The sequence below is a fragment of the Dromiciops gliroides genome, chromosome 4 (genome assembly GCF_019393635.1).
Source record: "Dromiciops gliroides isolate mDroGli1 chromosome 4, mDroGli1.pri, whole genome shotgun sequence".
In the NCBI taxonomy this organism is placed as follows: domain Eukaryota; kingdom Metazoa; phylum Chordata; class Mammalia; order Microbiotheria; family Microbiotheriidae; genus Dromiciops; species Dromiciops gliroides.
The window spans coordinates 257,288,073-257,310,449 of NC_057864.1; the positions used below are offsets into that span (position 1 = coordinate 257,288,073).

Consider the following 22,377-nt stretch of genomic DNA (forward strand, 5'->3'; position numbering starts at 1 on the left):
CTTTTAATATTAAAATTTTAACTTTTTACTTCCATTGACACATAAAGGTATTAAATTGTGAGTAAGGGTTTAACAAAAGAAAACAGGAAAAGGAGCATGAGAACTGAAACAGACAAAAATGTGAATGATTATATATATATATATATCTATAACCTCCATTACTTGTTAATTATTAACTTCATCTCTAAAAGGTGTATATATTGACTTTAATATAGTAGTATCCATTTTGTTGTTACTTTCCAGATCCTTTTTGACCTTTACTCTATATATAGCAATAATTTGTTGCTGTTATTGTAGTCTTTTATTACATGGTGGTAATCAAAGTGTGTTTCTTTTTTGGTTCTGCTTTCTTCACTCTTGATGCTACACCTGATTTTATTTTAGTATAGTTCTTTCTGGTTCTTTTCCTGATGGTCATTTTATTCCATAATGACTTTTTATTTTTTCTCAGTTCTCTGTCATTGTGGTTTTTGTGGGCTTATTTTTTGTGTTTAGCAACTTTTTTCAACATTTCTGCTATTTTTTAGGGAGATCATGAGGAACCAGGTTCCTGGGAAATCTCGCACTCATTCATCTTCCTTAAAGTTGCTGTTGTCTCTTCTTTCACAGACATTCAGCCCAGTGGACTTTTATTGAAGTGGCAGTAGATAGACTATATTCTAAGATGTTGCTGCTGGTGGTTCTGTGCAGAAAACTGCATAGGTTCCCCATTCCACAATTTCAAATATTGCTCTGCCCATGAGGTACATCTATTTATTGAAGAAATTAACCTTAATTGTTCTCTCAGTCAGAGGGCTGTGCATATGTATTAGCTTACTGATCCATTTTATTTTAAAATCTATTTTAGCTTAATTTTTCAGTTAGCCTGGCCGATCTATTGTTAACACAAAGCAGTTTGGATCTTTATTGAGAACTTTTCTGAAGACTTCTGCAAGTACAGTATAGACTCATATTTAAAACTGGAAGATACTTTTGAGGCCTTCCAGTCTAAACCCTTCATTTTATAGATGAGAAAACCCAGGTCCAAAAGATTAAGTGACATTATAAGATGCCATAGGAAGAAATAGCAGAACTGAGATTTAAATTAGATCTTGAACTTTGTCTATTAAACCACAACATCTGCAGAATATGTAGAGATTTTGCTGTTCCTGGAGCTAGCCGATAGGGGAGAGCCTCTCGTACCTTCTTGCCATTGAATATTATGCATATGAAAGTGAAAGAGCTTGAGGAAAACAGGGGCATATGTGTTTATAAGAATAAGAAATAAGAGGAAGCTGGTGGATCATAGAATATTAGAGTCAGAGAGGACCTTAGAGATTATTTAGTCCGAGCTTCTTTTATAGTTGAGGGAACAGGCCCAGAGAGATGAATTATCCCTGGTTATACAATTAGTAGCAGAGTCAGAATCAGAACCCATTTTTCCTGACTACTAGTCAGTGCTCTTTCTGTTACATGATGTGTTCAGCATGCATAATAGTGTATACTTAAGTGGGAGCCAGAGGGAATTGGAATGCAGAATCTCAGAGGTGGAAGGAACTTCAGAGGCACTAATATAATCTACCTTGTCCCTGAAAGAGAGTCACCTACTCGACAGACAGTCATCCAGCCTTTGCTTAAACATCTCTGGTGAGGAGGAGCTCATTTTCCACCCAAGATAGCTTGTTCTACTTTTGGATAGCTCCAATTATTAGGAAGTTTTTCTGTAAATCAAGGCGGGAGTCACACTTGACAATCATTCAGAAACTTGAACACAGCTGTCATATCTCTCCTTTCCCCAAATCTTCTCTTTTCCAGGCTAAATATCCACATTTTATTTGGTAGATTCTCATATGCCATAACCTTGAGGCCCTTTACCATCCTAGTCACCCACCTCTGGAAGATTTCCAGCTTGTCAGTGTCCTTAAAATGTGGCTCTCAAAACTAAACACGGCACTCCAAATATGCTCTGACTAGGGCAGAGTACAGCAGGACTTTAGCCTGCCTATTCCTGGATGCTCTGCCTTTCCTAATGTAACCTGAGATTCCAGGAACTTTTTTGGTTGCCATAACACATTTGACTTACTGAATTTATGGTCCAATAAAACCCCAGGTAATTTATATGAACTACCATACGTGGCCACACTTTAAAAAAAAATAAACGTTTTTTTTTAAAGTTTTGAATTTCAAATTTTATCCCTTCTTCCCATCCCCCCTCCCTAAGGTGGTAAGCAATCAGACATAGGTTATACATGTGCAATTATATAAAATGTTACCATTAGTCATTTTGTATAACAAACTTGAATAAAAGAAAATGAAAAGAAGTGAAAAATAGCCTGCTTCAGTCTGTGTCCAATCAATATCAGTCCTTTCTCTGGAGGTGGATAGTATAGCATGCTTCGTCATTAGTCCTTTGGGATTGTCTTAGATTATTGTATTGCTGGGAATAGTTAGGTCATTCACAGTTCTTCATTGAACAGTATCGCTGTCATGCCACATTTTTCTGATTGTGAACTTGTGAGGTGAATCTTGAACTTCTCTGAGACTACATTTATATTCATTAAATTTAATCTTATAAGATTTGGTTTGACATTTTAGCCTCTAGAAGTACTTATGGATTCTTCATCCAATACATTTTTAATCTCTTCTGACTTTGTGTCATCTACAGATTTCAGTATACCTTTATCTAAGCCAGTGGTATCAAAGCTGAAATAGAAATAGGGACAACTAATACATAGGTAAAGATCTCTGCAGGCCACATATTGACTTAGTTTTAAACTGTAATGCTGTCTTTGCTTTATTGCATTTTTGTTTATTTTGTGGGAGTCTAACAGGCCTATGGGATGCATGTTTGACATCTTTGATCTAAGTCATTGATCAAAATGTTAGATAGTATAAGGCCAAGCACAGATCCCTGGGGCATTCCACTGGAAACCTCCTTCCTAGTTGATATTAAACTAGTAATAACTATTCTTTGAGGCTAGCCATTCAGCTAGTTCTTAATCCATCTAACTGCTACACTATTGTCTAGTCTATAATCCTCCATATTGTAAGTAATTTACCTGCAACAGGGTCTTAAAGGTGTTGAATGTTAAAACAACTCATTTACATATTATTTTAAGGTTTTCAGAATCATTTTGTCCAACAATTTTGCAAGGTAGGTAGTACAGATATTTTCCTCTTTTTATAGATTAAGAAACAGATTCAAAAAAAAAAAAAGAAAAATTTAAAAAAAGAAACAAGTTCTAAAAAAAAAAAAGAAGAAGAAAAGAAACAGAGGTTCTAAAGGAAAAAAAAAACCAAAAACCAGAGGTTCTTGGAGTTTGGGTCACTTTCCCATGAGCCAATAAATACCTAAGGTGGGATTTGAACCCAGGTTGCTTGACACCAGGTCCATTACTGTCTCTACTGTCATGTTACCAGTTTATGTGTGTAAAAGCTTCTCTTCTGTCTTGGACTGGTCTCTCCGAACATTTATATTTTGGTACTTGTATAAATTAAGGCATAATCTGGTAATATTTCTCAGATGCATTGACACCAGGTTTGTTTGCTTTTTCAAGTATGATTTCCCATAGTTTTAAATGGCCATGAACCAGTGGATCACGTAGCCTGGGCATGAGGTAGATTCTAGTTTGAGAATTTAGGGCAGCAGGGCTATTCTTGTGGAGGTAGGTGTTCTGAAGAGATCCTGTGTTCTGGGGAAAGGCAATAGTGGACTTTGGTAGAGGTGGGGAAATGAGTTGTAAAGGACCAAGGAGGTTATCTAGTACAATCAATGTTTCATCAGCAATGCCTTCTACATTTGACTAGTTGTCATTCAGCTTCTATATGAAGACCTCCAGTAAGTGGGAACTCATCTTGTCGAGCAGTCCATTCTAACTTTATGATCATAGCTTTAGAGCTGGAAGGGACCTTAGAGCCCATGTAGCTTCAAACCCCTTATTTTATAGATGAAGAAACTAAAAGCCCACAAAGGTTAAGGGACTGGTTTAGTCATATAAGTAATAATAGTAGAACTAGGATTTTTAACCTAGGTGTTCTGTCTCTAAATCCAACATACTTTTTCATATGGTGGCCCTGGTTCTGAGTTTGGGGTCAAGCAGAACAAGGATTATCCCTCTTCTACCTAAGAGACCTTCTCATTTTTTAAAGTAGCTGTCATCTGCTCCTTAGGCTTCACCTTTCCATGTTAGACATCCCTAATACCTTTAATCAGTTGTTATATTGAATAACTTTGAAATTCCTCACTGAGCTTGTCACTCTGTTCTGGATCTACTCCAATTTGTTAAGGTCCTTCTAAAACATAGCACCCAAAACTGAGTAAAGTTCTTGTTGAACATACAAGTTGCTTGCTATTTAGTGCTTCTACTCTTCTTATCAACTTCCTATTCTATTCTCCAAAAACCTTTCTAAAATTATCTTCTATCCTCTAGCTGTATCCCTATTCTCCACAGATAACTTAAACAGTAGATTGTGAGCTCCTTGAGTGATTGGATAATTTTTTTTTCCTTTTTCTTTATCCCCAATGCTTAGCATAGTGCCTGGCATATCATAGGCACTTAATAAATTTTTTTTCACTTTACTTGTGGAATTCCCTTAATTCTCTTATTTATTTTCACAAACTTCAGTTCTCACAACTAATGATCAACTATTCTTCCCTTGGATCACAAGAAGTAAGCAATATACTTACTCCTTGCTAAATGCCATCCATCCCTTCATTCCTCCTCTGTGACTTTGCCTTAGCAAATATCCCCCCTCCCTCTCATGCATCTTCCATTTCTCCCTTTCTACTGACTTCTTCCTATCTTCTTCTGAATGTGCTCAGGTCTTCCCAATAATTAAAAAAATCCTTTTTTGAATTCTGTCATTTCATTCAGCTATTGTCTTTCTCCTTCCTTTTATTGCCAGAATCCTTGAAAAAGGAGTCAATACTCAGTGTCTATACTTGTGTACTTACTCTCTCTCCTCACCCCTAACCAGTCCAAGTGCTGTTCCCCTCTACTGTATTGAAACTGTTCTTTCAGAAGTCACCTGTAATAGCCTAATCACTAGGCTGATTTTCTGTTCTCATTCTCCATGACCTCTCTGCAGCCTTTGATGCTGTGGATCACCCATTACATTCTCACCATTCTTCCTTTGGCTTCAGAGGTACTGCACTTCCTTTTTTTTTCACCCTCTCAAAGTCTTCTTTTTCTGTATCCTTTGCTAGCTCTTCTTTTAAATCCTTTGAAGTAGGTAAGGTAATCTCCAGTGTTATACCCTTAACCCTCTTTTCTCTCATATTCTTTCTTGAAGCAATCTCATTTGCCCTCATAACTTTATCACCTCTATATAAATTATTCCCAAATCCATATCTCTATCTCTGAGCTCTCTTTTTAGTTTTTCATATTTCTAACCATATATGGGTCTACCTAAACATACTACTGTCTCCTAAAACTAAAACTGCCCCAAACTTTCTCCCTAAATCTTTACTTTTTCTGGCACCATCATTCACCTGGTATTTCATATTTCAAACCTTGGTTTTACCTTTGACTCTTTTCCCTTCCTTCCCTTTCTTAACTACTTACTTTTTAAAAAAGTCCTACAGATTTGATCATTTCAATATGTCTCACATCCGGTACTTCATCTCTGTGTATATAGCTATCACATTTGTCAGATGCCCTATTACTACTCATCTGGATTCTTGCAATACCTTCATAATAGGTCTTCCAATCAGTTCTCCATACTGCTGCCAGGCTAATTTTCTTTATTCATGGATCTTTTATTCAGAAAGATCTTTTACTCTGATTTTTTGCTCAGAAACATCCAGTGACTCCTTGTTATCTGCCAGGTAAAGTTCAAATGTCTTACCCGGCACTGAATGCCCCACTTTTTGGTTATGCCCAATTTTTTGAGTCTTATCTCTTATAGTTCACTACCATGTATTTTATGTTTCAGACAATGTGGACTACTCTGTTTCCTGAACATGCCTTGAAATTTCCAAGCTTTGTAACTTGTGTCAATAACTCTGTGACAATGCCCTAGAACTTTATGTAATCAGCACACTGTCATCTACAAACAGGTTATCTGGAGGACCTTTCTATATAAGGAATTCCTTTTCCATTTGGACTCTGAAGTGAACATCCTCAATGACAATGTGGCAAACACCTTTAGGGAGAATATCTCCCTGTTTTATGCCTTAATTAATAATCAGAGGGTCATCAAAGTAAGTTATCTCTGTTGCATATCTTTCATGCAATCTTGTATGATTTTATTATAGGCATGAGAGACACTTTGTTGAAGGAGAGACTAACTTTAGAGCAGCTTTTTGCTCTACTAAAATAAATGGTTTTTGTGGTCAATAAGCACAAAGGAACATTTGCTTTCTCTACACCACTGTCAGTTATATAACTATAAAGGTGTGGTCTTTGGTAGAATATCATTTACAAAAGCCTTTCTGTTCCTTTTTTATACCTCCATCAAGGATGTTCTCTGTGCGTGTTTATGAATATGTTATTCTCATAAACATTTCATAGAACTATGAAAGTGGGCAGATGGTTTCGTTGATACTGATTTTTTTCTTCATTTTTTTGTATGGGTTAATAAGATCTGAGATTTGTTGTACACTATCAGTATCCTCCCTTTTTTCATTCATCTTATGAATAAATCCTTCAGCACCCTCAAAATTGTCTCTTGACAGTATAAATCTCTTCTGTACATGCTTGGTCTGACCCAATTTCTTTTTCCTTTTTGTTTACTTTCTACTTTCACTTGACTCATCTCGGACTTTGAGTCCAAATATGGTAGCTCCAATGTCCTTGATGAGAAGAATTTTTTATAAAAATTTTTATAGATCTTTCTCTTTTTTTGTCTGTTGTCCTCCTAGTTTTATTCTTAAATGAAATGCCTTCAAGATGAGTTATGGATCTCTCACCAAGCTTTATTTAAACTTATTTTCTTCTCCATTGCTTCTTATTGTTTTATGAGGTAATAAATCATCATCTTCCCCTATCCTCTGTAAAATGTCTAAAATGAATTTATATTTTAAACTTCTGTTGTAGTTGATCGACATACCTTTCAGCTTGGCAAGAAGATCAGATGTTTTCTGGCTGAAGTATTTCTAAGTCCTTTTGGTAGCTTTATCACGGCAATTAAACTTTAGGAAAAAGTTGTAACCTATATGAGTGTTCCTTTCCTTCATTATGCATTTGGTGGAACCTAACAAAGACTTACTGACTGGAATGTAATTAAATTATTCTCTTTTCACTGATCTTGGGTTTCTGAACTATTTTATTTTTAAAATCTAAAGTGTTTTCATTTGATAGAGAAAACAAAAGGAAAAATAAGAGATAATCATTTCTGCCTTCTCTCCATGGTTTATTATCATTCGTTTCTTACCTTTCCTTGATCTTTCTCTTGCCCCCAACATAACTTAAATTTTTTGGTCAAATTTAGCATTTATCACAAATTTGATCAGTCTGACTTTTATTCTTACTGACTTTATTCTTACTCAGCCATATTGCATTTTTGTATTCATGCTCAGTTACTTGTCTTTGTTTCCTTGTGTTTTAAAAATTTTAGTTAATTGATGAACTCAACATATACTTTCTCTTTAGTTAGCTTCCCCTTTACTCTCTCATCAGAATTATCTATGTTTGTGATATTAAAATATAATTTTTGAGGGCCTCCTATACTTCATGATTTGTTTTCCTCCAGGGCCCATAGTATATGTTACCTGTCCATTTCCTACACTGTTTGTTATCTCCCTTTCCAAAGTACATGGTAAGTATCAAACCTGTTGTTTGCTTTTTGTTGTTGTTGTTTCAACCTTTAAAAAATTTGTTTTTTACTTCAAACGTTTTTAACTTAATAAAAAAGAGCATTTCCATACACAGCAGAACATAAAAAGAGTATTCTCTACAAAACTGTGAATCTCCATTCTGCTTACTTTTTTTCCTGTTTTCAAAAAACTATTCCACTTGTTTTTGCTTCTTTCTGAACTTTCTGTGCATTAAAAAAAAAAAGTTTCATTGATGCTTTTGGGGGGGCATCATTATTACTAACCCTCTTGACACCCTCCCAGGTCCCTCTCCCAATTAAAAGAGAGAAAGAAAGCATTGTAATAAATAAGCATTGCATTCATATCACAGTTTGTTCGCTCATTCCTTAATTGTCTGAGAGGTAATCCAAGTCACCCTATTAAATTCTAGGTATTTCATTTTTTTTCCCATTGACTCTTCAGAATCAAGAAATTTGTTTTCCTTGTAACTATTCCCTCCTTTGTGTTCTTTCTTCTTTTTAATAACTCCTTCCTACTCCATATTCCTATTTCTTGTTGAATTTGATTTATTTCTACACTAAGTTCTTCATCCGTATGTCTAGCTCCTATTCATTTCAGGTAAGATTGAGGTTACACTCCCCACATTTTTTCCTCCATGTTTGTATAACCTTACATACACTATGATAAAGAGTAAATTCCACTCCCTTCTTCCTCATTTCTACACTACTAGTATAGTCATACTCTTTTTCCTCTCTCTTCTTTTGGCCTTCTTCAGAGCTTCAGAATAGTACTGATTCTTCTTCCTCATAACTTCCATTTTTCTTTATTAACTATCAATACCCTTTGAAGACATTAAGGTTCTGAAGGATTCTTATTTCTTGTTACCCATTAGAATGTTAGCACTACATGAGCATGCTGCTTTTTTCCAGTTCATATAAATTTGTCTATGTTTCTCTGGATTCTTGTGTCTGCAATTCAAAGTTCCTGCTCAACTCTAGTCTTTCCGTCAGAAGTGTTTGAAAGTCCTCTATGACATTGAAGGTCTATCTGCCCCTCACCTCCCCTCCATCCCTATCTCCCCTGTCTTCCTTAAGGATTATACTTGGCTTTGGTTATATAAACTTGAATATTTTGCCTTTTGGAATATTATATTCTAAGACTTTCTCTTGTGTAGAAAAGTTGCTATGTTTTCTGTGATCTTGAATGTGGTTCCTTGCCACTTAAACTACTTCTTTTTCACTGCTTGCAGTATATTTTTCTTTGATGTACGAGCTCTGGATTTTGTCTATGACTTAGAGTTTCTTTCAGGAGGTAGTCAATGGATTCTTTTTGTCTTTATCTTTTGGTTCTAACAGATCTAGGCAATTTTTATTTATGATTTCTTGAAATACAGTTTCCAGGCCTTTCCCCCCTCCATCAGAGTTTTCAGGGAGCCCTGTGATTCTAAAATTATCTCTCTTTGACCCATTTTCTAGGCTAGTTGTTTTCGATATTAGATATCATACATTTTCTTCAATGTTTTTCAGTGTTTTGATTTTATTCTAATATTTCTTCTCATGGAATCATTGATTTGTTTGGTCCATTTTAGTTTTCAGAGACATCATTTCTTGGGTAAAGTTTACTACTTAAAGTTTTTAAAGCTATTTCTTGTCCTTCCAATTCTTTCTCAAGTACCTTCTTTTCATTTGTTAGCCGTTGTTTAATTTCTTCTAGTTATTCATATAGTCCTTTTGGAAAGTCAGGTTTTTTTCTTTATGTCTCTGCAGCTATTATTTACTCCCTTCTACTTTGTAAGATCTTTAGATTTGTAACAATTTTTGATACTATTTATTGTTTTCTTTGATTTACTCATTTGTTCAGCTTTGGTTCCTAAATTGGAGTCTTGTGCTAGGGCCAGGCTCTGCCCCCAATTTGGTTTTGGGTGTGGTGGTCTTGTCCTGCATGGGTTTCCTGTATTTACTTTCACTGTCTAAGGTTGGCCCCACCTGGATCTTTGAGGTTTAGACCACATGATCTTCAGGGCCTTTCTCTGGCATCTCAGGATACAGCATAGGGACCTCATAGCCCCTGGGCTTGGGATACCCTTCTGTGAGACCTCTTGCTCTGATGGACCTCCTTTCCTATTCTCCTTGGGATTCTGGCTTGACCTCTTGTACAAGCCTGGGATGGAAGAAGTCATTGTGGTTTCTCATTGGATTTCTTCATCATTATATGTTATTGTGTAAACATTAGGGTTTTGCTGGAGTAGGTATATGGAAACTGTACCATCAGTTTTGCATTTAGGTAACCGTCTTGGCTGGTTTTTTTGGTTTTTTTCCTAACAGTCTAAGGTCCTTGAGTCACTTCTTTCTAAGGCTCCATTCATTTATGATAAGGCTAACATTCCCTTCTCTTTGGTTTGAGTCACATCCAAAATAGTCTTCTGCCTTCTGAATGGTGAAATTGGTAGCAAGGTGTGTCAAGAATTTCTCAGTTCCTCTCCTTTAAGCAGATAGACGTTGAAGTAGTTGAAGTTCCCCATCATTACTATATCCTGACTGCCAGCTTTTTGGTCTATGCCATAAACTTATCAAACATTTTCTCCTTCTGGCCATGCATTTTTATCACTAATTTCTTGTTTCTCTTTCCACATTTTAGTTTGCCTACCTGACTGATCCTTCTCAGTCTTCTTTGCAAAATCATCATTTATTGACCTATTCTGTGTGTGAGCATTCCCCAGGTCTCTGTCCTGGCCTTTTTTTCCTCTCTCTAAACTCCCCCTTGGTAATCTCATCCACACTTTTTAATTCAACTGTCATCTCTGTATGGATGATTTGTATATCCACATATCCAGGTTTTATTTCTCTTAAGCTCTAGATCTACCAGTTGCTTACTGGACATCTTCACTTCAACAACTCATAAGCATCTCAAATTCAGTATGTCTGAAACAGAATTCATTATCTTTCTTCCTAAACTCACCCCTTTTTTTCTTAGAAGTCTTTTTATATCTGTTAAAAAGTTTCTTCATTCTTCCAGTTGAATAGTTCGTGGACACCATCTGAATGGTTGCTGTCTATGAAGTGTCTAAAATTCTAGCTAGTCTGTCTAAAAATCTAATGAGTGGTCACCAATAAATTAGAAGCTTTAGCAAGAGTTTAGACTTTTAAGCATTTATTAGGGAACATGAGAATTTGGTGAGAAGAGAGAAAGAGGCCTATCTAACTATCTCAGGGAGTCAGAATTTTTGCTCCACTCCCCACAAGGTCCTGGCGAAAGAGAGAAAGAGCAAGCCTCGCCCCTTCTTCCTCACAGAAGCCTCCTGTGAAAACCGGAAACGTCCCATCCACATGTTCACACACAGCTCCAAGCTAATTGGCTGGTAGCTTTGATCGACAGTACCCAGGAGCAAACGTCACTTCCTGATGCCAAGGAACTGACCTTCCAAGCCACATGGCTTGCCCTCAGACGCCTTCTCCTCATGGCGGAGCTTTCCTACGGTAACTCTCCAGCAGGTGGCGTCACTCCAGTTGTCACACAGTCACTCTGTTTTTCAGCGTGGGAGGATTATTCAACTTATCACTATCGCCTACCTTATTCAAATTATCACTATCACTTACCATGTGGGGTCAACTTCTCTCACACCACAGCCACTTTAAATTAGATCCCCTTCATTACTCTTCAAGACTATGTAGTGCAATGTTGGTTTTTTTTGCAGCGCAGTAAGAATTAAGTGATTTGCCCAGGGTCACACAGCTAGTAAGTGTCAAGTATCCGAGGCCGGATTTGAACTCAGGTACTCCTGAATCCAGGGCCAGTGCTTTACCCACTGCACCACCTAGCTGCCCCGGTGCAATACTTTCTTAATTGATCTCTCTACATCCAGCCTCTCCCTTCTTCTAGCCAACCTAAATACAGCTCCCTTTTTCCTAAAACCCAGTTCTAACCATATCACTCCTCTACTTAAGAAGCTTCAGTGGCTTCTTTCCTAATGTCTTTAAGATAAGGTACAAACTTCTCTGTCTAGCATTTAAAGCCTTTCACATTCATCTAGAACCTACCATTCTGATTTTACATTACACAGATTTTACATTACATTTTACATTGTTACTCCTCTTTCTAGATTGTCAGTGTGATTTTTAGGATTGCTGAAGTGGACTGCTCAAAGAAGGGCTTACATACACATATTATATATTATCATTGATGGAATGGGAGTCCTTTGGCCTCTTGGGTTACAATGTGAGATTGTGAATTGGAGTCTGATTGTTTCGGTTGAAACCTATGATATCAGTCTTTGGTTTGTATGTTGCTGTGTATTTTGATAATAATTTTTATAAGGGGAAGAGGTAACAACCAAAACACTTGTATTTGCTGGATTAATTAGATTTTATTTCATTATTACTAATGAAAAAAATTATGTTTTGACTCTAAAAACGATATTTTAAGCATAATATTGATTTAATTAGTCCTTGGATATATTTTTGAAGTAAGAATAGTAGTCACAGTAGAACAGGAAGACAGAAGTGCTATTTAGTTTTCACAGTTGATGTGTGATTTAGAGCTATAATCTGATACGGCAATAATTAAGTTGAATGGGTTGGTAGGAAAGGAGAGATGAAACTCAAGGTTTTCTTTGTATGGTTAAATTGATAACCTTATTCTCCAAGCATATTTATTACTAGGCAATATTAGCAATACATGAAGTACCTTTTTTTTTTTTTTTTTTTTTGCGGGGCAATGAGGGTTAAGTGACTTTCCCAGGGTCACACAGCTAGTAAGTGTCAAGTGTCTGAGGCTGGATTTGAACTGAGGTCCTGAATTCAAGGCCAGTGCTCTATCCACTGTGCCACCTAGCTACCCCCATGAAATACTCTTTATAGTGGAAAATTTTGCTACAGGTTTTGTTTTGGAAATTTTTAATTTTCCTCAGTTCCAGTAGCTCATCCCTACAAGCAAGGAGAAAGGTGGAGTTTTTTGTTTGTTTTTTAAGTTTTTTGCTTAGTAACTTAAAACACCTATTTGGAGGAGTTACTTTTTTCCTTTTAAGACTGAATAGTTGGGGGAGCTAAGTAGCAAAGTGGATAAAGCACTTGCCCTGGATTCAGGAGGACCTGAGTTCAAATCTGGCCTCAGACACTTGACACTTACTAGCTGTGTGACCCTGAGCAAGTCACTTACACCATCATTGCCCCACCCAAAACAAAACAAACAAAGACTGAGTGGTACAGAATTGTTGCTTTCTATTTCTTGCTCTTATGAAATTTTCAATTGCTTTAATTTTCAGCTGCTTATATCATTCTTTGCAGAAGATTTTCTTTTAGGTCTATCCCACTTCTGTGGCACTCTACCCTAAGTACTAGCATGCCATTGTAAAATCTGAATATAAGACTATCATAGTCTTTAAATATTCTTAAATTTGCTCCATCTCTAATGTATACTGCACCAAAATTGGCAGAATAGTCAGGGGGAAGTGACCCAACTTCTCCATGTTGTTTAAAGCTTCAAACAAGTCTTTTTTTTTTTTTTTTTAAAGTTTTGTAATGCTGTAGATGCATTTTCTTATTGGATCAGGTTAGATCACCATCATTAGTGATATTGGATATTAGATGCAATTTTAGCAAGTAATTGCCCATTTCTAGATGGAAGGAAAAATTCAAACCATAAAGAAGGGGTTTTAAACTTTTTTAGTATGATGACTAGTCTGGTGAAGCCTATGGACTCCTCAAAATATTTTTAAATTTGTAAAAATATACATAGGGGGCAGCTAGGTGGCGCAGTGGATAAAGCACTGGCCTTGGATTCAGGAGTACCTGAGTTCAAATCCGGCCTCAGACACTTGACAGTTACTAGCTGTGTGACCCTGGGCAAGTCACTTAATTCTTACTGCGCTGCAAAAAAAACCAACATTGCACTACATAGTCTTGAAGAGTACAAATGGCCTAGTACTGTAATGGAGAAATCCCAAGACTTTGAAAATTGCATTTCTACTGAAGATGGTGTGATGTGGTGGTTGTTTAACCTCATCTCAAATAAGTTGCTTTCGTAGTCCTTTTCTCTAAATACTCCTGGATGTTGGGTCTACTGAATGTACAAATAAGAAGATGGTTAAACTTTGTCATAGACGCAAGTTAGCCACGTCTTTAGGAAAATTCTTTGCCATTGTCATTGTTTTACTGACGCCAACCAATGAACAGGTGTTGCTCCCTGAATTTTCATTATGGGGGAATATTTCTTTAGGGAAGTTATGCAACCTAAAATCTATGCTGAAAAAATAGTCACTGAATCAAAATAAATATGGTTTCAACTTCAAAGGAAAGCCCTGACAATTGTGCTGACAAAGGATAAATGAGTAAGCTTTTCACATAATTTGAAATTGACTTAGGGGTTTAGAAACCTCTTGGTATCCTGGCTGTTATAGGGTATGTTCTAGTTTAAAAATATTACATTATGAAATGCTTCATTTTGTAAATTTTCCTGATTTTCTCTTTTTTAATTTTACAGAGACTGTGCTGTTGATCCAACTTGTGTTTTATGCATGGAGTGCTTTTTGGGAAGTATTCACAGAGAGCATCGATATAGGGTTAGTAATGTCTATAATAGAGTATGTTGATATTCTACTGTATTTTTTTCCTATGGCAAGATTAAAAGATTTAAAATAAAACTTAAGTTAACAGCAAGACATGGCACTACTAGAGAGAAGCGAGTTTAATGGGGGGAAAAGAGACTCTAGATGTTTAAGAAGAGATGGCCCCCAAATTAAAGCCTAATCAAAAGACAGGTATTAAAAAGGATAATTAACCCCCTTTAAAAATGTGTCTGTTTTGCTATTTTTTTGTTTGTTTTATGTGCATTATTTTTAATCATTGCTATAACTTCATTGGATGGATTATTAGTAAATTAGAGGAAAGAATATAGTGGTTGGGAGTGTGAGGTAAAGAAAAGGAGAGAAGGAAAGAAAAAACCGTAAGTAACAAGGATTACCATTAAAGTAAAAAAGATGCCTTTTGCTACCTATGACATAAGGGCTTCATCTCTCTACTTTCACTATGATTCTCTCTCTATAAAATAGTGGTATTTTAATGTTAAGAATCCTATCAATGGGGGCAACTAGGTGGCACAGTGGATAAAGTACCAGCCCTGGATTCAGGAGTACCTGAGTTCAAATCTGGCCTCAGACACTTGACACTTACTAGCTGTGTGACCTTGGGCTTAACTTAACCCTAATTGCCCCACCAAAAAATAAAAATAAAAAATGGAATTTCTGTTTTCCCCAATATTGAACAGTGGAGAATACTGTATTTTTTTGTAGTTAAAAATGACTAGTTCTATAGACAGAAAGTAACACACCCAGCATTAAAACTTAAGTCCTTTGATGCCAAATTCTAAGGCCCTTTTTACTATTCCTCCTTTTTTTTTTCTTCTGCACTAATCTGAAACTAGACTATAGTCTTAGCAATAAAGATATTTTTTTACAAAAAGAGTAGTTCTAAATCCTATAGGTTTTTGTTGAGCTTGTGCTTGTCATTCAACTTTGTATCATCTGATTGCCTTTTCTAGTATTTTTGGTACAAAATAAACCATTTAGGGGATGGGAAAAGTAAAATTGTTAAAAGAGATTTCTGCAGCTGGCCATTTTATTTGATTCAAGGTGCAGCACAGTTTAAGAGTTTTTCTTTAAAGGGGAGAGCAATAAACACTTTGTAAAACTATCTGATGTTGTTGGTCTTTTTTTTTCTGGAAGAGGACCGTGACAGATGTTATGACGCAATGAATTGGACTTAAGTGAGGAAGGGCTATGCAAAGTCACCAGCTTCATTTTCTCCTCTGGAGTCATCTGGGTCCAGTGGAAAGATATATTATCAAGACAACTGGAGATGGCCCCAGATATTTCAGGCAGTTGGGATTAAGTGAATTGCCCAGGGTCAGACAGCTAGTATATGTCTGAGGTGAGATTTGAACTCAAGTCCTCCCAACTTCAGGGCCAGTGTCTATACACTGAGCCACTTAGCTGCCCTAAAACTATCTGACAACAGAGATGTCATTATTCAGATGGCTTTTCCATTACAGCTGAGTTACCAACATCCTTATGATTTTTTTAAATCAGAGGAACTTAAGTAAATAGTGGTGTCAGAGGACAATCTCTGAATTTCTGTTAGGTTTGCTTGATGTTTCTGAACATGATAGACATAATACAATATCCGGGTCATACACAAAAATGTTATCCAGAGATTTTAAAATGTAAATGGAGTTTTTCCTATTATAACTAGAATGCAGTGTCAAATGAAAATGCTTTGTGTTGGGCAAGATTGGCACTAAACCCTTTAAAAATGTCCATAAAATGTTAGGCACTATAAAGTAGCTTATATACTAAAATAACTTAGATTAATCTATAATTATATTCTTTTAATTAAAACATCAAGAAAGCATGGATAACTTGGAAGCTACATCATTGAGAAGGACATCAATAGATATTACATGCTGTTCAATGGAGGTGCTTGAAAATAACTCCAAAGATATTTTCTATTATAGAGGGGGGAATTAAGGTACACTAAAATAGTTTTAATTCCTTAGTGCAATTGTGTACCCTTTAGGTCTTAAATAAATGTGTGTTGTTGACCATGTATTTTCTTACCATTTTTTTTTAGATGACAACATCTGGAGGTGGAGGCTTCTGTGACTGTGGTGATACTGAAGCTTGGAAAGAGGGTCCTTATTGTACAAAACATGAACTTAACATATCTGAAACTGATGAAGAGGAGGTAATTTTTCCTCCCACAATATTACTCTTAGGAATTGTAACTTGAATAAGCTTATGCTTTGTTTAGGACTTGGGTAAAAGTACATTAATTAGTAGATAGGATTAGAGGTGACATTCATTATACAAAAAGACATGTTACTTCACTGACCAAGAAAAAGACTGAAATTTCAATAAACCTTATTAGAAGACAGTACTTATAGGTTACAAATGTCATTTTAACACATCAGTTCTTCTGTCGTGCAAAAAGTTGGGTATTTGTGAATTTTTCTATCTAAGATTTTTAAATTTTTATTCATTTGGAAAAGTCTTAGCATACAAAAGTTTTTTTCCTTATTCATAACTATTTATGTTTACTTTACCTGTACCATGTCTAGTGTAGTCAACACAACATTTGGAATACAGTATGATACCTTATCCCTAACTCTTTGCAATTATCAGCTATATAATTTTTCTCACTCCTACCTTCCCCCAGAAAACAAAACAAAACAAAAAACCCTGTAACAAATAAGCATGATTGAGCAGCACAAACGTCCATACTGGTCATGTCCAGAAACATATGTCTTATTCTCCAAATTAGTCTCAACACTTCTGTGTCAGGAAGTAGGCATCATTTTTCATCATTGATCCTCTGGAATCATGATTGATCAGATTTTTGAAGTCTTTCAAAATTGTTTTTACAATATTGATGTTATAGTATAAATTTTTTTCCTGGTTCAGCTTATTTCACTGCATCTCTGAAACAGTCTTTTTATTTTTTACAACACAATAGTATTCCATTACATTCATATACCATAATTTATTTGATTATTCTCTAATCAGTAGACCACCTGCAATTTCTAGTTCTTTTTCACCACAAAAAAAGAGCTACTATAAATATTTTTGCACACATAAAACCTTTTCCACTTTCTTTTTATCTTTTGGGAGCATAGCACCAGTTGAAGTATTGTTGGATCAAAGATATGAACACTTTAGTAACTTTAAGGCATAATTCCAAATTGCTTTTTAAATAAAATGCTTGGACCAATTCACAGTCCTATTAACATTGCACCAGTGTATACCTGGTTTTTTTTACAGCCTCTTCAATAGTCATTATTTTCCAGTTTTTGTCAACTTTGCCAGTTGGTGTGAAGTGAAACCTCAGAGATGTTTTAATTTGCATTTTTCTAATCATTAGTGATTTGGAGATTTTTTTTTCACATAGCTACAGATAGCTTGGATTTCTTCCTGGAAAACAACCTGTTCATATCCTCTGTTTTCACTTGAGGAAAGTTTATTCTTATAAACTTGAAGCAATTCCTTGTATATATTGGAATAACATCTCTATATGAGAAACCTGCTCCCAAGATTTTTTTCCTAATTGTTTCCCTTCTAAATATTAGCTGCATTGGATTTGTTTGTGCAAAACTTTTTAGTTGTATTATTTCCCTGTATTTTCTTATTATTTCCCTCTGTTCTCTTCTACTTTTCCTTCTCTTTGCTTCCTGCCCCCTCTTTACATAGAAGATAGGAGTGGAACAAGAGTGTGGTCGGCATCAGTGCTTTATGCTTGATGCAAACAGCTTGTACTCCTCTACCTGTCTTCTTTTCCCCTCGTCCAGACCCTAGTCAAAAGTTCTTATCCTTTCCTTCTTTCTCTTTAAACTTGTCTTTAGTATCTCCCCTCTGAATTTAAAATTTGTTTTGCTTATAACTAAAGTCAATAAAACATAACAAAAATCACTCCCAGGCCCTCTATCTTATTTGATTCCTTCTATGACCCAAATGATTTATGGTTCTTAGGGGATGTTTGTATCATCACACTCCCTCTTTTCCCATTAGAATGTAAATGCTTCATCCTTAACGTCTAACTTTATTATAAAGTTTCACAAATTTCTCAATTGTATTACCTTTTTATGTTTCTTTTTTGTTTCTGTGTTTGTATTTTAAAGTTTTGACTCAGCTCTTTTCATAAGTAATGCTTGAAAGTCATCTATTTTAATAAATGCTTATTTTGCTCTTGTAGCTTTATATTCGCTTATGCTATGTAAGTTTGTTGTCCATGCTCTCTTCTTTATGGTTGTGGGTACAAAATCTTGTGTGATCTTAACTATATTATTTCAATACTTAAACTCTTTTTGACTAATTGCAGTATTTTTCCTTTGACATGAAAGCTATGGATTTTTTAATATAAAGTTTCTGGAAGTTTTCATTTTAGAGTTTCATAAAAGAGATGACTGATGTATTCTTTATATTTTTACTTTTCCCTCTGATTCTAAGTGACCTGCATAGTTTTCTTTCATGATTTCTTGAAATATGATATCCAAGGTTTGGGGATGTTTTTGTTTGTTTGTTTGTTTGATCATGGCTTTTAAGAGGTTGTCTGATGCTTCTTTTTCTTTCTTTCTTTCTTTCTTTCTTTCTTTCTTTCTTTCTTTCTTTCTTTCTTTCTTTCTTTCTTTCTTTCTTTCTTTCTTTCTTTCTTTCTTTCTTTCTTTCTTTCTCTTAGAGACTTTGGGTGTGTGTGCATTTGTGTGTGTGCATGTGCGTATGTGCATGTCCATGTGTGGAGTTAGTCTTTTCTTCTGGGTTTATGTCTACAGCATTTCTGGCATCAAAATAGCTCTTTAGCTTTTTTGTTTCCCTAGTCTTCTCTTGATCTGCTTTGGGCAGCTATTGGTGGTTTAGCTGGAAAATCTAGGGTCTGAGTCTGTAATCCTGACCCTTCTGGGCTATCTTTTCTTCCCCTCCCCCCTTTAATTGCTATCCTATGCAGGGGTCTGAGTTAATGTTCTTTTCTGGATGACCAGTACCAACTTAGTTGGGGGATTTGGACACTCTCTTACCTTTTCTGGTTCCATATTGCTACCTTGTGTCTAGGGCTGAGTCCAAGATTAGCTCTGGGCATCTTTGTGCTTCTGGCCTACCGCTGATCTCCCCACATTGAATTTGCACTCTTGGTTCAACTGAGAGATCCCATGCTACTGCTAAGTCTGTGATCAGCTCCAGGTGTACCTATGCTTCTGGCCTGGGCCCAGAGCTGTGTCTGATTAGCTCTGGGCATCATCCCTGCGTCCTCTAATCAGTATTTACTATAATTCACTATACTTCATTGCTTTTTGCTTTTGTGTAGTCTTTGGTGTTTATGATTTTTGGAGAGTTCTGATTGGTTCTTGAGAGTTTATATTTTCCCTACTAGTTCTGGTAGCTCTGATCATTCTAGGATGATGCTAAAGATGTTGAGGAGTTCATTTTATTTTTTCAATGTATATCTATTGACTTTAGTTGCTGTCTGGCAAATATATGCCTTTGGTCACAAAGACTTAATACAAACCACTGTTGCTACTGGAAAAACATTCAAAGTACCTTCCTTGTCAACAATGGGTCACTAGCATTTTATATAAAGAGTACATTATTTTTGCTCCAGATTAAACATTTCTTTTTCCTGCTGTCAACTCTGTTATTCAGATGTCTATTGTGTCAGTGTCTTGAATGATCACCTTTGTTGCCTGCCATTTTATACTCTTTTTTTGTTTGTTTTTTTGTCTTTTGGTGAGGCAATGGGGGTTAAGTGACTTGCCCAGGGTTACACAGCTAGTAAGTGTCAAGTGTCTGAAGCCGGATTTGAACTCAGGTACTCCTGAATCCACTGCACCACCTAGCCGCCCCCCCATTTTATACTCTTTAATGTTAACAAAGCATGAATTAGAAGGGAGATTAGGAAAGGGGGTATGCATTTTTTCTTGAATTTTTGACACTTTAACTGTGTTTTTTCCCCCATTTTTCTGATACGAAGTTTGAGAGAGAAAAATGGAAATTAATTCCTACTGCTAAGGCACTATGGAAGCAATTCCTGTTTCAGCAATCCACTATATCCTCCACTCCCCTGTCAAATTGGCCTTCATATAATACAAATCTGACTTTATTCCCTCCCCTCCCACCCCCATTGAATTTGCTTCAGTGGTTTCCCTCTTGTTTCTAGAATCAAATATAAAATCCTGTATTTGGCCTTTTAAAAAACTTTAATATTCTATTTTTCCCCAATTACATGTAAAAACGATTTTTAACATTCATTTAAAACATTTTTGGGTTCCAAATGCTCTTCTTCTTTTCTTCTGCCTCCCTCTTTCTTGAGACGGTAAGCAATTTAACATAGGTTATATATGTGCAATCATGCAAAACATATTTCCGTATTCGTCATGTGGGAAACGAGACACAAACCAGAAAAAAAAAATAAAAACGATAAGAAAAAAAAGGTAAAAAATAGTATGCTTCAGTCTATATTCACACTCCATCAGATCTTTCTCTGGATGTAGATATAATTTTTCATCATGAGTCCTCATTCACAGCTGATCATCATATAATATTGCTGTTACTATGTACAATGTTCTCCTGGTTCTACTGACTACACTTTGCATCAGTTCATGTCTTTCCAGGTTTTTCTGAAATCGTCTTGCTTATTATTTCTCACAGCACAATAATATTCCGTTACAGTCATATATCACAGCCATCCTCCTATTGATGGATAGACATACCCTCAATTTCCAGTTCTTTGCCACCACAAAAAAGAGTTGTTATAAATATTTTTGTACAGATAGGTCCTTTTCATTTTTTTTTTTTTTAATCTTATGGGTGGGGGTCCTAGGTGGTGCAGTGGATAAAGCACCGGCCCTGGATTCAGGAGGACCTGAGTTCAAATCCAGCCTCAGACACTTGACACTTACTAGCTGTGTGACCCTGAACAAGTCACTTAACCTCTATTGCCCCGCAAGAAAAAAAAATCTGGGATACAGACCTAGTAGTGCTATTGCTGTATCAAAGGGTATGCACAGTTTCATAGTCCTTTGGGAATAGTTCCAAATTGCTCTCCAGAATGGTTGGATCAGTTCTGTATTTGGCTTTTGAAGCTGCCCCTATAACGTGGTCCCTTCCTACCTGTAGGAAGGGGCACACACACACACACACACACAGCAATCCAGTGATAGTCTGGGCATTATCACTGGCAACTCTCTTGTAACTCTTTTTTCATCCCCATTTCCTGGCTTTCCTGGTTTGTATGTTATCTCCCCCAATATCCCCCTCCTTTCTTGATTTTTCCAGCACTTTACACAGTTCCATAATAGGGATTTAATAAATGCTTATTTACTTAACTTCACTTAAGTGATATCAATTGAATTAAAATTTGGGGTTAGCCAAAAATTTCATATATCTTTGCTGTTACCATCACTTTTTTTAAAGCACAGATAATTAAGACTTGGTTTGGGTTTATAAAATATATAGCAAAAAACCAAAAGATTACACTTCATTATAATTCTTCGACCTCTGAATCAGTTATGCTACAGAAAGTAACCACAAGAAATAGTGGTTAGGAAGTAGCATAAAGAAGGCTAATGTTCTAATGTTATATTTCTTCCTGTGGCTTAATAAGTGCCCCACAATCAAGTTCCTTATCTGTGTTGGAGCTATTTCTTTCTTGCATGCTCATGAGATGCCACATCTGCCTGCCTTTTGGTATATAACAGTTGTTAAGCTGAACTATAAACAGCCTTTTGCTTCTTCAGAAGAAACCTATATGGTATATGGCTCTGAAAGGAATAGGAGAGATACTGGGTAAAAATTGCATTGCAAAGAATGAGAAAAGTTTGGCCTTTTGAAGACATTACTTTTCTCCTAGTTTTAGGTCTCTGATAGAGCTAAAAATAGGGCTGGATACAGGGCTTTCACCCAGGATGTTAATATCCTGGGATTGGGGAAGGGTACTTTCCTTCTGCATGGGTAGGGGAAATAGTCTAGAGACTGCCATCTCTCTCCGCTTCTATGTCCCTTGGGCTGGCACCCCAGGAACCTTTAAGACTTACCTTCCTTCCATTCTAATCTCAGTGAGGCAAAGGCAAGACTTCTGTGAGTAACATGCCTCTTCTCTCTGCAAATG

At 36.1% G+C, this 22,377-nt stretch overlaps 1 protein-coding gene across 2 annotated transcripts in view; it reads left to right on the plus strand.

Moving 5' to 3' along the window:
• UBR2 (ubiquitin protein ligase E3 component n-recognin 2) overlaps positions 1-22,377 on the plus strand; it is a 154,402-nt gene that overhangs the window by 28,965 nt on the left and 103,060 nt on the right. For both annotated transcript variants that reach the window (XM_044000706.1, XM_044000705.1), the window contains exons 3-4: positions 14,213-14,291; positions 16,357-16,470. In XM_044000706.1, coding sequence (XP_043856641.1) covers positions 14,213-14,291; positions 16,357-16,470 — 193 coding nt within the window. The remainder of the gene's footprint in view (positions 1-14,212; positions 14,292-16,356; positions 16,471-22,377) is intronic.